The sequence below is a fragment of the Histomonas meleagridis genome (assembly GCF_020186115.1).
Source record: "Histomonas meleagridis strain 2922-C6/04-10x chromosome Unknown contig_199, whole genome shotgun sequence".
NCBI lineage: Eukaryota > Parabasalia > Tritrichomonadida > Dientamoebidae > Histomonas > Histomonas meleagridis.
In genome coordinates, this window is record NW_027150804.1 from 170,077 (window position 1) to 184,888 (window position 14,812).

At 29.5% G+C, this 14,812-nt stretch overlaps 4 protein-coding genes across 4 annotated transcripts; 3 read left to right on the plus strand and 1 right to left on the minus strand.

The window, feature by feature from the left end:
- Positions 1-35: 35 nt before the first annotated feature.
- GO595_002586 (uncharacterized protein) lies at positions 36-1,340 on the minus strand (the record flags this gene model as incomplete). The annotated part of the gene is made up of 1 exon (XM_067915512.1): positions 36-1,340. The coding sequence occupies one exon, from the start codon at positions 1,338-1,340 to the stop codon at positions 36-38; it is 1,305 nt and encodes a 434-aa protein (XP_067777281.1).
- A 904-nt stretch (positions 1,341-2,244) lies between these two features.
- GO595_002587 (Ubiquitin receptor RAD23b) lies at positions 2,245-3,030 on the plus strand (the record flags this gene model as incomplete). The annotated part of the gene is made up of 1 exon (XM_067915513.1): positions 2,245-3,030. The coding sequence occupies one exon, from the start codon at positions 2,245-2,247 to the stop codon at positions 3,028-3,030; it is 786 nt and encodes a 261-aa protein (XP_067777282.1).
- Positions 3,031-11,435: 8,405 nt separating this feature from the next.
- On the plus strand, positions 11,436-13,556 carry GO595_002588 (dnaK protein; the record flags this gene model as incomplete). Its single annotated transcript, XM_067915514.1, has 1 exon — positions 11,436-13,556. The coding sequence occupies one exon, from the start codon at positions 11,436-11,438 to the stop codon at positions 13,554-13,556; it is 2,121 nt and encodes a 706-aa protein (XP_067777283.1).
- Positions 13,557-13,626: 70 nt separating this feature from the next.
- GO595_002589 (RhoGAP domain containing protein) lies at positions 13,627-14,292 on the plus strand (the record flags this gene model as incomplete). The annotated part of the gene is made up of 1 exon (XM_067915515.1): positions 13,627-14,292. One exon carries the CDS (start codon positions 13,627-13,629, stop codon positions 14,290-14,292), a length of 666 nt encoding a protein of 221 aa, XP_067777284.1.
- Positions 14,293-14,812: the final 520 nt, after the last annotated feature.

Genomic DNA, 14,812 nt, shown 5'->3' on the forward strand with positions numbered 1-14,812 from the left:
CCAAACAAAACGAAAATTTAGACAGAAAAACAGATTTAATTGAATATATTCCTTATCATCTTGAGCACGCCTGTTTGCGGCTCTCCATAAGGTGTGTCGACCAACTTCTGATATTCTTTCATTGTTCCACGAACGAATTTTGCGATTCCGGGCGTTTCGTTTAGCACTTGGCTAATTTCCTTATTTGTTTTTGCCTTTTCCAAGAACATTTCCAACATCTTTATGCAGCACGGCGACAATATTCTATTTTTGCGATCTTCGGCAATGTCAATGATAACTGGTGTATAGCATCCAACTATTTTAATAGCAAACTGTAGATGTGTTAGTCCGACTTCAACAAACTTTAAAAAGGCAGAATGAAGAAATGTCGAATATGGAAATTGAACCACAATATGTATTAAAAGTTGTGGCATTGATGATTGTAGTAATAGCTCGAAGCTAAGAGGCGCGATAGTAAGCATCTTGGTTATAAATGTTAACGCAGAAACGCGATACGCAAGTAATCGGTCAAATTGTTCCATCAAAATATCGACGGCGGTTTGGAACAGCTTTTTGAGAAGGAAAACCGCTGTTTTTTGTGATGTAATTGCAGAGATTGAATCCCAGCGAGCTGAGCGAATAAAAGATGGCTCGTTGGGAAATGCTTGACTAAGTGAGTCAACAACATGCTCACTTTGGAAGGATTCAACCATTATTGGATTATCACAACATTTTCCAATTAATTTATAAAAACAAAGACATCTAATATATATACTGTCTTTATATTTGTTGGCCTCTTGGGATTCATATGAAAAATCAATTTTATCAAGTTCACGAAGAAGATATTCTGAAAATCCCATTTCATTAAGCCACTTCTGAGTGAGTTCATATTTGGGATCAGCAGAACATATGGTCTCAAAGAAGTTGAAGACGCCCGGATTTTCACAATATTTAAGCAGATGATAGATGAAGCCGCATGATTCAGTTGCTTGCTCTGGAAGATTTGTTAAAAGCGTAAGAGTTAAAGAAGATAAGCGCCCTATTGTAAATTGAGGCACAGATTCCTTAGATAATATTTCTAAAGCTGTATTTTGAAATGAAGAATCATCAAGTATAGGCTTGAGAATTTGTGGATTTCCAAGAGAAAGAATAGCATAGGCATTTGTAGAAACGACACTTTTTTCATCTTTAAATGCATAATTTAGGATATCATGAGAATGAGCAACAAGATAATCAATAACTGAAGAAAACCCAATTCTTGCTGATTTACTAATGTACCCGAGTGACAGCACATCATGTATGTCTGTGCTTGTATCGGAAACCATTTCTTGGAGTTCTGGAGTGAGGAAACTTTGTAACATCTTGATATTTTTATATCACATTTCAGCAACTAAAGCACGAAAAAATAGCGGTTTTAATGTAAAGCACTTAAAAAGCTGAACTGTTTGCAAAATGGTAAAAATGTCTTGTAATAAAATCAAGATATACATCATTATTCATTGAATACCACGAAGAAATTTGGCAAAATGTTTAAGCATTTTTCAAAAAATTATATAATTAGATATGATCCTTCTCAATAATGAAATTGTTTGTTTATATAAAGCAATTTTATTGTTGTATGATAAAGAAGATATCAAAATTGATTATTAGTCAATAAACTCTTATTTAAATATGCAAGTTTTTTATATAAGAAAGTATTGATTTTCTTAACATAATAAAAACCGAATAGACATAAATAATCGATTTTATTATTTGTATTGATTTTCTGGTTTATTAAGAAATGTAAGCTTCGATTTGCCGATACAGTCAAATGGTTTGTGTTTAAATGCGAAAATGCCATTTTTACGATCAAGACCAATTACTCATTCAATTTTCAATATGTCAAAAATAAATCATTCAAAAAATGCCAGCTCGCTTGGAACCAAACACGTGAATACTACAGAATCTTTCCTAAAACATGATATTATATACATAATGGAAGAAGATAATATTTAGTGAACATGTATCATCATTAATATCTATATTTTATGCAGTGTTTATAACATATGTTTTTTCAATCACTCAACAACTTATCTAGCGAACACATGTATTGTTACTGTTGGGAATGTCTATTGTATAATCTGATTATTATTAAGTGGTTTTATTGAAGATTTCTTCGAGTAATAAAAATTAAAATCCAAAATTTTGTAAAACTTATTAACGGTTTGATGTCATTTTTTTGCTTCGAGCACTTTTCAAACAAACTTCAAATCTAATTTTTTTTAAATGCTGATACACATAGTCGATTTTCAAAATATAGATACAGAAGTAGAAATAGAAGAAGGAATGACAGTTATGCAGCTCCTGGAATATATTCAGAACACATTTTCAATTGATACATCTCATTCCGTTCTCATTCAAAATGGAAAAGAGCTCGAATTTAACGAAAAGCTCACACATGAAATGTTCGAAGAAGAAAATTCACTTGTTGTTTATCATTGCAAAGTTTTCCCAGAAAAATCATTTCCAAAAGTTAATCGTGCCTTTAATTTTAAAGCTAGTAAATATCAAGAATACTTCAGCAATCCTAAGTATGGTGGCATTGATGGTTCATCTGTGTATGATTTTAATAGTAGAAATCACCAACATTTTAATTTCACATATGGCAATCGTTTAGGAGGAACCCAATTTGGTACCAATGGGCCAATGTTTACAAATCCACCATTTGGAAATCCACCATTTGCCAATGGACCACCATTTGGAAATAACCTATTTGGCAATGGCCCCCAATTTGGTGGTGGTGGCGGCGGTATGCCATTTGGTTACGCTCGACGCACCAACTTCATGCCGTACCATCCATATCAATTTAACTTTAATCATAACAATGATGAAGACGAATATGATGCTGATGAGCCACAAATTCCACATATCAATTATAATGACAACGAACAAGAGGATATAGAACATCTTGTTGGACTTGGGTTCGACAGACTCTTGGCCATCCAAATATACGAAGCATGTGATAGGAACGTTGGAGCTGCCGAAGACATTTTGCGCAGAATGGCCGAGTAAATATTGTTTTTCGAAAAGCATCAATTGATGCAAATAAAAAATCATTGAACGATTTTTTTTTAGATTTAGGATCATATTATATGATGTGATAAAATCGATGAAATACTTTTTGTTTAGTTATTTATAAATGAATTTTTTTTGAGCGTTATAAAAACAAGAAAACGCTTCGCGTGGTTTGCTTCGCTTCGCTCAGCAAACATAAATAAACGATCAAAATTTTTATAATATTATTGAGCCAATACCAATTTTAAATTAAAATATTATGAAATATCTATTGTTAATATAAAATATATAAATTTTATAATGCACAACACAATTAAAAATTCAAACAAATATAATGATTTATATATATATATATATATATATAAATTAAGGAAAAAATTAAATATAAAATTAAAAATTGGTTAGTTTATTGATTTTTAATGAATCAAGTACGTTTCCACCATTTTGTACTTCAAATTGAATATGAGGATTCATATGAAATAAATTTTTATGTTCCGGCCATTTTTCAAGGTCAAATAGAACAACATTGTCTAATGATTTTACTCTAGATAATGCCACATAAAATGACCCATGTGCGAATGCATGTTCTCCTATATTGATGGCAACTTTTTCAAGAGTTTGTCCTTGACTCTTGTGCGCTGTGATTGCCCATGACAACTTGATAGGAAATTGATACGTGATTATTACTTTCCCATCAGACAAATCATAAGTTACACATACTTTTCTTGAAATTAGAATGGGATTTGCGCTTTCTTTTTTAAAGTCAAATTTTATTTCCATTCTATCGATCTCTTGAATGTACCTAATAAAAGTACCTCTAGCTCCATTTATTAGTCCTATAGAAATATCAATGTTTTTCAGAAGCATAACTCTTGATCCTGGGGCTATATTGATTACAAAAGGTACAATGCAATTAACATAACCTTTTTTCATCGCTCCAGTCAATTTCCTTTTTTCTCCATCAGAAGCAGAATATAATTTCGATAGATTCTGCTGTTTTGATATAAATATGTTGTAATTATCGTTTTTATTGGCAAAATATGAATATGTAAATATAATGAAAAATTCAGCATTGAAATAAAAAATATTTTCTGGGTTTCTTTTTTTTAATATCAATAAATTGTGATAATTTGCAATTTTATTGGTAAAAGTAATAATGATCATTCCATCTTTATCGTCATGGCCAACAAATTCATCAATTTGATCAATTATTTCATCTATATTTTTTTCAATAAATCTTGTTTCTGATATTTCTTCGATTCTTTCATCAATTTTTTCATAATCATTATGATATCTAATATAATTCAAAAGTGCGATAAAATCTAATTCATTGGGATCTTGTCTCATTATTGTATTTAATTCCCACCTTATAAAACCACCAAATTCATCACTTTGATTAAATTGTGCAATAGCTTTTAAATAATCATCATTTGACTTTGTCACTGCAGGAACTTGTGCCATATCACCGAACAATAGAATGTTTTTACCTCCAGAAGATTTTGATGAATTAATATCATTTTTTTGTTTCATTAATTTTCTTGATTCATAATCAATTGAATTTAAAACTTTGGCTGAAATCATAGTAGTTTCATCAATGATAATAAATGAAACATAAGACATTGAATATCCATTAGGTTTAGGAATATCTAATGAACAAAATATATTCTCATCTTTTAAAAAAATCCCAAAGGATGAATGAACTGTTCTTCTTCCTATTAAACTTGCAGCAATTCCTGTAGAAGCACATAAAACAAATGGTATCTTATTTGCGATAAAGTAATTTTTTGAATACATTAATTAAATAACTCTTTTCTGTACCTGCTTTACCCATTATAAACGCTTTTATTATCTGATTACCATTAAATCTTATCTTGATTCCATCAAATATTATCTTTTGTTCTTGATTTAAAGTTGAAATAATTTCCGAACTAAATTCATAAAAGTTTTTGACGGAATCATCATTAAATACATAGCATATATATTTGTTTATAATGTCTTTATCCGGAGGTTTTAATATTGTTTTAATCTCATTGTTGTCTGCAATTTCTTTCATGTGATTTATTTTGTTCATTGCTTCTTTTAATTTTATTCTACATTCTTGGCTTACGAAATTAAGCAGACTTTCTGAATAATCAGACATATTCATATCCATCATGGTTATATTGCGAACCAAATCATTTATACTATATCTGGGACCCTCTAACATATATTTAATCAAAAGTTGAATATATTGTAATATATTGTTGTCATATGGTAGATTGAGTCCGTGATATACTAATGCCTTAACCCAATTTTCTAGACCTGATTTCATTTCTTCATCAGACCTCCATGCACCATTTAATAATAAATAAACATAAGCAAATGTTTCTATATCCGAAAATGAAGTAAATTTTTCAGTGATATTTATTCGACTATTTTTACTCTAAATGCATTTTATAGCTTTAGCGTTTCCAAGATTTTCTGAAAGAAATATTCAACCCCTATTAATTAAACGTACATTTTTGAGATCATCCTGTTCCCATGTTGAATTTGGTGCTAATGTATTTTGTGGTCTTTTTCTTCTGATTTAATTTAAATCATCTAAATTAATATTTTTTTCTCTCCCTTTTATAATTCTTCCGATTGATTTATTATTTGTAATATTTGTCGGTTTTAGATCATAAAGAGAATAGAAGAAAGTTAATATACCCATTTTTTCAAGTTCTTTTGGGCGTAAGAAGTATTTATCAATAGCTGTTATTTAAACTTGTTGACCATTCTTAAAAATGGCTTTACGTTCTTCGGAAGGATTAAGTGATAAATAATCTGTTGTTACATCAGAGCCATGATAATTGATATTATAAACTTGTGAAAATGAATCGACATTGATAAAACTCTATGAATTTTTTGAATACAGACCGTTTATTATTAGGGATGAACAAGGTCGAGAACATTATCAACCTTTACAAACAAGAGTTCACCCAAAAACAAATAGCAGGCATACTGCATGTTGGAACTCATCGAGTTGGTGATACAATTCGACAGTTTACCTCAACCAATGAAATTCCAAAAGAATCAAAACGTGGAAGGCCTCAAGTAATTAATAATCAAATAAAAGAATATATCAAAATTAAAACACTTCAAGACGCATCATTAACATCAGTTAAATTATCACAACAAATGAAAGAAATTTTTCATCAATCAATTTCACCACAATATGTTTCAAATATTAGAAACGAGATGAGATTTCAGTATCGACCTCCTAAAACAGAACAGCTTCTAAACGAAGAACAGATTAATGCAAAAAAAAAATTTTGTTCAAAAATGTCAACACAAACACAATTTTTGGATAAAATTGCCTTTTCGGACGAATGTAGATTCGTATTAGGGAAAGACAATCGATGGGTGTGGGTAAGAAAAGGAGATTATACTCCGAATTCAATATAAAGAAATGTAAAATTTCCCCAGTCAATCATGATTTTTGAAGTAAATACATGTAACTATAAGAGCAAACTTGTAATAATTCAAAAATTGGTGAACTCTGAGCAATATATAGAGAATATGATTAAATCTGATTTCATCAATGGGATGAATGAACTACATGGAAAATTAGATTGGGTGTACATGCAGGACGGAGCTAGGTGTTACACATCTGTTGATTCTATTGATTGGCTGGAGGAGCGACTCGATGTGATTACTGATTGGCCACCCAACTCCCCCGACTTAAATCCCATAGAATTACTATGAGCAATAATGAAGCGTATTGTAGCTGAACAAATGCCGAGCACTGTAGAGGAACTTAAAAAACTGCTTGAAAAAACTTGGAATGAACTTGACATGGAATTAATTAACAAGCTTTGTTCGGGTTTCGTCGACCGTTTACGCCTCTGCTTGGAAATGGAGGGGCAGTCGATTTCAAGATTATTAGGATTAGCGAAAGATTTAAAAGAGGCTACACTAAAAAAAAAAACTATACGCGATGGACAGAAGAAGAGGACATGTTACTTCATGATTTGGTAACAAAAATTGGACATCGATGGAAATTGATTTCCCAACATATGAACAAAAGAGATACGATTTCATGCAAAAATAGGTGGTACACAAGTGTAAGAAAGAAGCAGCCAGAAATATTAATAGAAAATTATAAAATTTATTGATAAAAATTGAATAAAAAAGAGATTTTCGAAATTAAATCGACAATAATCCAGTTGTCAATTTTGATAGGTTTACATACTATCTTATCATTTTTCAATCTATCGTAATGCCGAATTATTTTCACCAGTTTATAAAATAGTAATAGCTTCCTCGACTGAAACAACTCTTCCTTTAAATGCAGTTATATAATTAGCATTATTATTTGAATATTCAATTCGTAAACTGGGCTTCGGTTTGAAGTTATACTTTACTATATAATAAATTGTATTTGATGAAGTAACATTATGTTCTACTGTTCTAAGAATGTGAACATGACAATGGCCACCCCATTTAAGTAAAAAGAAAGGTGAATAATCTACTATATAACGACTTGTTATATCTCTTGGTAATAAAATTTCGCCTTCATCAGTTGAATGTATTTCTTTGCAAGTAGGTTCTGGAAATCCACATCTACAATTTGCTAGAGGATCATTTTTTTTTACATCTAACAATATTACAATTATGAAACATAGTTCCATTAACTAAATTATGTAATGCAGGGGTTAAGTTGGAAAGGATATTAGTAAAAAACGTATTTGAAATAATATTAAAAGAAAGCCTATTTTTCAACCATAAGAGAGCATGAACATGTGGAGCTCCACGTGCTTGAAATTCTAATCTCCACGTATAATGAATTACTTTACCTAAATTCATACCATTAATTAAGTCCTGAAAACCATTTTTTTTGACATCAAATAATCGATTACACCAAATAATCATATCTTCAAGGGGACAGAATCGAATATCAATTTTATCAAATTTTAATAAATTGATTTCATTCTCAAAAATTTCGACTTCTTTCCATTTGTTAACGAAGGTGAAAGTTAACATTAGATCTGGATCCCCAAATTGCGAACACATTGATCGAACTTCTGCTTGTCGTTTTGACCAATATTCTGGAAATTCAGGATCATCACTTCGAATTTTACTTGGTGGCAAATTTCGATTTGAACCTATTGGAGCATTAATTTTTTGTAAAGAAACAAAATTCTGATAAAATAAGGCATCATGTTCCATAACAATATGATACAAAAACAATATCATATGACATGCTAAACGACCACATCTAAAATAAGTATGAGATAAAATTAAATTTAATGCTTTTTTTCTTAGTGTTGTACCTGGAATTGGATCAATGATACCAAATGGGAAAAGGAGAGGAAAACTTAAGGCTAATGCATGTTCGAGGGGATAATATTTAAATTCATTATTATCTTCATTTTTTAGATGAATCAATACATTACAATTAAAATCGACAACTTTTTTTTTGCTTTTAATTGGTTGTGGAAGATTTACTATAGAAATTGTATCATTGTAAGGTGCATTTGTAGGATCGATTCTGAAATTCAAATTATCTTCCATTTTTGGTGTAAATTGCATATATAATGAATTATTTGATTTTAGCCAAGCTAAAATATTTTCAAGTTTCTCTTTTGAAATTTTTGTTTTATCATTTATGATACTATCTAGTGATAAATATCCTGTACCTTCTTTTCTAGATGATAAAGTAAATGATCCTTCAAGGTGAGAGGATGCTATTCCAGGAAATGGTATAAGGATAATTCCATATAAATATGCAATGGATAGTATATTATTAGCAATAACCCTATCATCACCATCTAGTTGCTTAATTATATCAGGAATTTTATTATAATATAAATGCATTATATTAGAATAATTATTTGGTATACGAAGTTTTTCTTCTTTACTCTTTTGAGCATTTTCTATGACATTAATTATATTAAAATTTTTAACAATTGTATCAAATACATTCGGTGGGATATAATTCATATTAAACATCTCTTTAACTATTTCTAAATGATCAATATGGTAATCAGATAGAGGTGTTATTAATTCGATGAATGTTAATGATGGCAATTTCTTTGATTCAACAAAATTATAATATGCGATATAAATTTTAGGAGGAGCACCAAGTTTATCATATGTAATATCTAATGCATATATTCTTAAAGTCAAAATATCAATGTTTCCACGAATTTTGTTGATGATTTGAGTTAGCTTTTTTGGTTTGATTTTCAAGTTTGATGATGCATATTGAATTAAATTCTTTTCATTAGAATTAAGTAAAGCATCATATAAAAAACGATTTAATTTGAAAAAATTGACATAATTAAATTTATAATTATAATCTTGGTTAATTTTTTTATTCAAAATTTTTAGTTATATATGGTTATCGTAATAAATCTCTTTATATTTTAAATATACTTTTCGTGATCGTATCGTTTTCAAAATAGAATTTATGCTCATTTTTTAAAATTAATACAAATTTATCAAAAGTTGATGAATCTAACACTATTATCAAAAAATAACGTTTATAATTTAATGTTCTTGACAATGTTATGTATATTTTTTTCATTTCTTCAATCCAATTCAAATTATTATTTAACAAATAGATAATATATTTGCAAAAATTAATATTTAATAATAAATTATTGACATTTTTATATGATATTATTGAATTATGTAATTTTTTATTTCTAAATAAATGATATTTATTCTATATCTGTAAATAACTATCATTTTCATTTATAAGAATTGTTGATGAATCCGAATTTTCATAAAAATTAAGAAATAATTTACCATCATTCTGATTTTGGACAATAAAAAGCTTTTGAATGCAATCAGGAATATCATTAAAATTAAATTGAAACATATTAGTTACATTATAATTGAAGAAATCATGCAAATTAATTGGACACATCATCAAAAATTTACTGTATTCTGTATATTTCACTGGTAAATCATCATTATATAATTCTTCATTCGATGAAATATTTGGGGATTTTTTTTTAATTTTGATTTAACAATTCTAGGTGATATTATTTCATTTGATGAATTAATTTGATTTAGATCATTTGATGGTTGAAATATATTTATAGATGATTCGATTTCATAGATGGTATATACATAAATATAAATTGAGTTTTTACTATAATTGTTGGTCAAAGATTCTGTTAAAGCTTCAATTTCAGATGATTGTTTAATAATGGCATCATCAGCTAAATACCATAAATTATTAATTTTGATATAAGTTACAAAGTGATTGATTTTTGCAGATAAAAAATGAATTACTTCAAACAAAAAATATCTATTATTTTCGATATCCATAATTTGGGAATTTATAGCAAACTTATATAAATCTTCATTATTAATAGAACCAAATTGATAATTAAACTTTAAAAATAATATTTTCGGAAATTTAAATATATTGATTGATGAAATTTGAATGATATTAAGGGAAGAATTCAAAATTGTATCAGAATCATAATAAATATAAAAATAATTTGAATATAAAACTTCATTTCTATAATTTGAATAAACAAATTGAAAATCTTGATTAACATCTATTTGAGGAATTAGTAAATCTAACAAATCTATTACATCGTTTTGTTGGTGAACGTTCAAATCAATGAACTCATAAAAGTTCTCAGGAACTTGCAGCGCAGGTAAGGTGAAGGTTTTGAATACCTTTAATCATAGTCCAGTTGTAAAAATGAGATGAAAATGACAGTTGATAATAAATCTATGAAAAAGCTCTCATGTACGGACAACCAAAACTGGTTATAAAGCGCAATGAAGCCAATTTTTACATAAATTAAATTATTCAAATTTATTGGCCATTTTTTCAAACTATAAATTTAATAATAATTGGCCATTTTTCAATTATGGGTCGAAAATGAACAGCATTCACATGTTAACAATTTTAAGTTTCGCAAAAAAACAGGAAAATAATAAAAAATTTAAAAATTTTAAGAATTAAATTGAAATCTCAAAAAACATGAGGTGAGCGGTCGGTATAATTTATTAAAATTAAATGGCATTCGCTTGCGGATGCCATTTAATTTTAATAAATTATACCGACCGCTCACCTCATGTTTTTTGAGAAAAATTTTGAATTTTTAAATTACTAAAAAGGAATCTATTTTCATTGAAATAAGATGACAGAAATAATTTCATTGAAACAAAACGGTTTTAATAATTTTTTAAATTCAAATATCCTTATTAATTATCATTAAATCAATCATTTTTTTTAAATTATGATCTGAATTTTAGTTATTAAGTGTTTTTAAATCATTCATTATTTTCTAGATAATCTATTTTTCGAGATACAATCAATTGAGTGAATTTTAATCGTTTTTCCCATTTCGGAAACTTATCTTATATAATATAAAGAATCATCAGTCATTTCACATCACATTTCTATTTTAATGCTTTTTATCGTTTATGCAATATTTACAGTATCAACGATATATGGAGTAGACATTGGATCAGAAAAGATTAAGGTAGGAATGGCTACTAAGGATGGCGAAATTGGGATTCAACCATCACATATTAACAAAAGATACACTCAGAATATTTTAAGTTATGGACTGAAAGATAGTGAAGTTGATCCTCTTAACAATAAGTGGTATGTCGATTCGGAAGCCATTGTAATTTCTTCTCAAAATAATTCTCGTTCTGTGAAAAATCCATTTAATTATTTAACAAATCCAAAAGAATTTCCGTTTCCACACATCCACCCTGTAGCAGCTTCAGCCATTGTTCTTGGCTCCTTGGTACCATCATTTATTCCAAAAACCGATACCATTATATCTGTAATTCCAACATCATCTACGCCACAGTTCAGATCTGCATTATATGAAGCTCTCCAATTAACAAATGTCAAATCACCAGTGCTTCTTGACCATAACACTGCAATTGCCACATTTTATGCGACTGAGAAAATAAATCGCACAATGCGTGGATCATCAGATATCATGTTTATTGACATTGGTGCACTTCAAACAGAGATAAGTCATTGGCGATTTAGTGTTAAGAATTCTGTAGTTAATGTAGAATTAATTCATTTTAATTATTCCCATAAAATCTGTGGAAACTCGATTGATAAGTTACTTCTTGAGTATGCAGTCCAAAAAATCGGTAAATCTCCTTCTGAAATCGATCTCGACGAGCTCGAAAGGCAAATGAAAAAGGCGAAAGAAGAATTTCACTTCAAAGAAACCGTTACGGTTAATCTCACAAAAAAATTCAATGTTTTATTTAACATAACTCTTGATGAAATCAAAGAAATAACAAAACCAATGTTTAATGAATTATTGGCATTACTTAAAACATTCAAAACGCCTGATTCAATTGAATTAGTTGGTGGTGCTACCAGATTCCCACTTTTTAACACCACTATTTTTGAGTTTTATGAAAACATACCGGTTTATAGATCAATGAATATTGACGAAGCAGCAGTTCTTGGCGCACTTTATCATGAAGCGCTTCGTTCTAAAATAATAAGCGGAATTAAGTTGAACGTTACCAAACCGTCACTTTTCGGTTATTCCGTCAGAAAAAGTCAAAAAGAACTGAAATTACTTGAACAAAACTCAAAGTTTGCAAAACGAATTATAACACTGTTAGAAAAGGATGACTTCAAGTTCTCACTTCGAGCTAGCAATCTTGACTATATTGACTATGATGTAACAGGTTTAACTCAAATATCTCATGCAAATAAAGGAAAACTTAGGAACGAAACATTCGTTTCAAATGCAACGTTCGATTATATCCCATCGATTGATTCATATGGTCTTGTTAATATCAAAGCTACAAACTTTGTTGGTGACAGAGAAAAGATTTGGACGCTTCAAGTCGAAGAAATTCCAACAAAAGAAGAAATGAGGGTACCACATAAAGCAGGAAGAGTTGTTAGCACAGCTTTATCCAAGATAAAAGAATCTCGAAAGAATCCATCACTTGCTAATCGACTTCAAGTTTTGGTGTTTACAACGCTAGACAAGCTTCTCTATGATCCTTATATGGAAATGGTCACAACGCCTGAGGAAAGAGATTCGCTTGTTTCTTTTTTGGAGGAAGTGAAATTAAATATGACATCTGAAACAAACGTAAGAGCTTACAGGGACCTTATATCCCGGACAGAGTTGCGTTTACGCGGACCTATTCTCCGAGCAAACGAACTTGAAGATCGTCAACTTGCAATTGAGACATTGCAGGCGGCTATAGAAAAGGCAGAAGAAATGCTTCCAAAGGCAACAACTGATGAAGCTGCAATAAAAAGCTTCAGAGACTTTTACAATTTCACAAAAATTTGGTGTGAAGCTTCAGCTTCTCAAAACTCCGAACCACTTTCAAACCCAATAATTTTGTCAAAGGATATATACAGAAGAGCAAATAAGTTAGTTGCGAGAATCCCTGAGTTGTTTGCAAGGAAAAGACACGTGCCTCATTTCAGAACTGCACCGCCCGAACCGCCACAAGCTCAGAAAAAAGATACAGAAAAGTTGAACAAAACCGATGAAAACAAAGAAAATCAAGAACTGTAAAATATAAAGCTTTCAATGTTTTTTTAAAGACCGATAGGAAACTTTTTCTGTGCCTAATGTAAATACATTTATGAATTTTCAGCAAGCATTTGCTAATTTTCCATCATTTTTTAAAAGAAATGAACCTCAAGAAGAACAACCACCTGAACCAGAAAAAAAGGAAGAAACAATATTTGGAATGGATATTCATCTTATACCTGTAAATGATAATGGTTGTCCAATATTCTTGCCAATCGTCATTGATGAAATTATCAAAAATGCTGAAGTCCAAGGACTTTTTCGTATTTGCGGTAATCACAGAATTGTTCAAGAACTTGGACATGCAGCATTAAATCCGGTTAATTTTGTTCCACCAGCTGAATGCCGTATTCACGAATATACTTCCTTTCTCAAGCAGTGGCTACGCTCACTACCTGAACCAATTCTTACAAATGATGTTGTGAATAACTATTATAACAAAGAAGATCCCAAATCTGTTTCTGAAATGTTATTGTATCTCGACCCCTTAAATCGTAGATGTGTTGCTCTTATATTTAAAGCCTTACGTGCTATACTTAGCAAATCGTCAATCAATATGATGACATTTCAGAATCTTGATATCTGCTTTAATCTTTCTTTCCTTCAAACTGATTCTAAATTCCAATACAAAGATGATTTTGAGTTTGAACCTTTCTACACAGTATTAGTTCAAAAACTGAACAAAGAAGGAAACGATTTTGTTTTCGATTGCGTTTGATTTATCCGGACTCAAAACTCATTTATGCATTCTAAACTCAAATTGCATAATTTTTATTTTAAAAAGAATTATTTTTAAACATTATCCATTATATTAAATTTTAATTTTGAAAAACTATTGTATGAAAATCACAAATATATATTTAGTGTTAATTTGCTAATACAATTTGTTCTTGAAAAATATTGGTCTATATTAGTATCTAATCTTATTCATTTATCGAATCGCTGATAGTGTAATGGTTATCATGTAGGATTGTCGTTCCTGTGATCCGGGTTCGATTCCCGGTCAGCGAGTTTTTTTGCTATATAATATATTTTTCATTGAATTCGATGTTTTCAAAAGAATTACTATCAAATAACATTCGATTTGTTCGCCCTTCAGAAATGGAAGCTTTAATTTGTCTACGAATACATTTGAAACAAAAAAGATGTCCTTGAGATAGCTAAGAACATTAATGTTTGATCTGAAGAATATTCTGAAGATTATATTGTTACTAGTACATATGATCCACGTCTAAGTT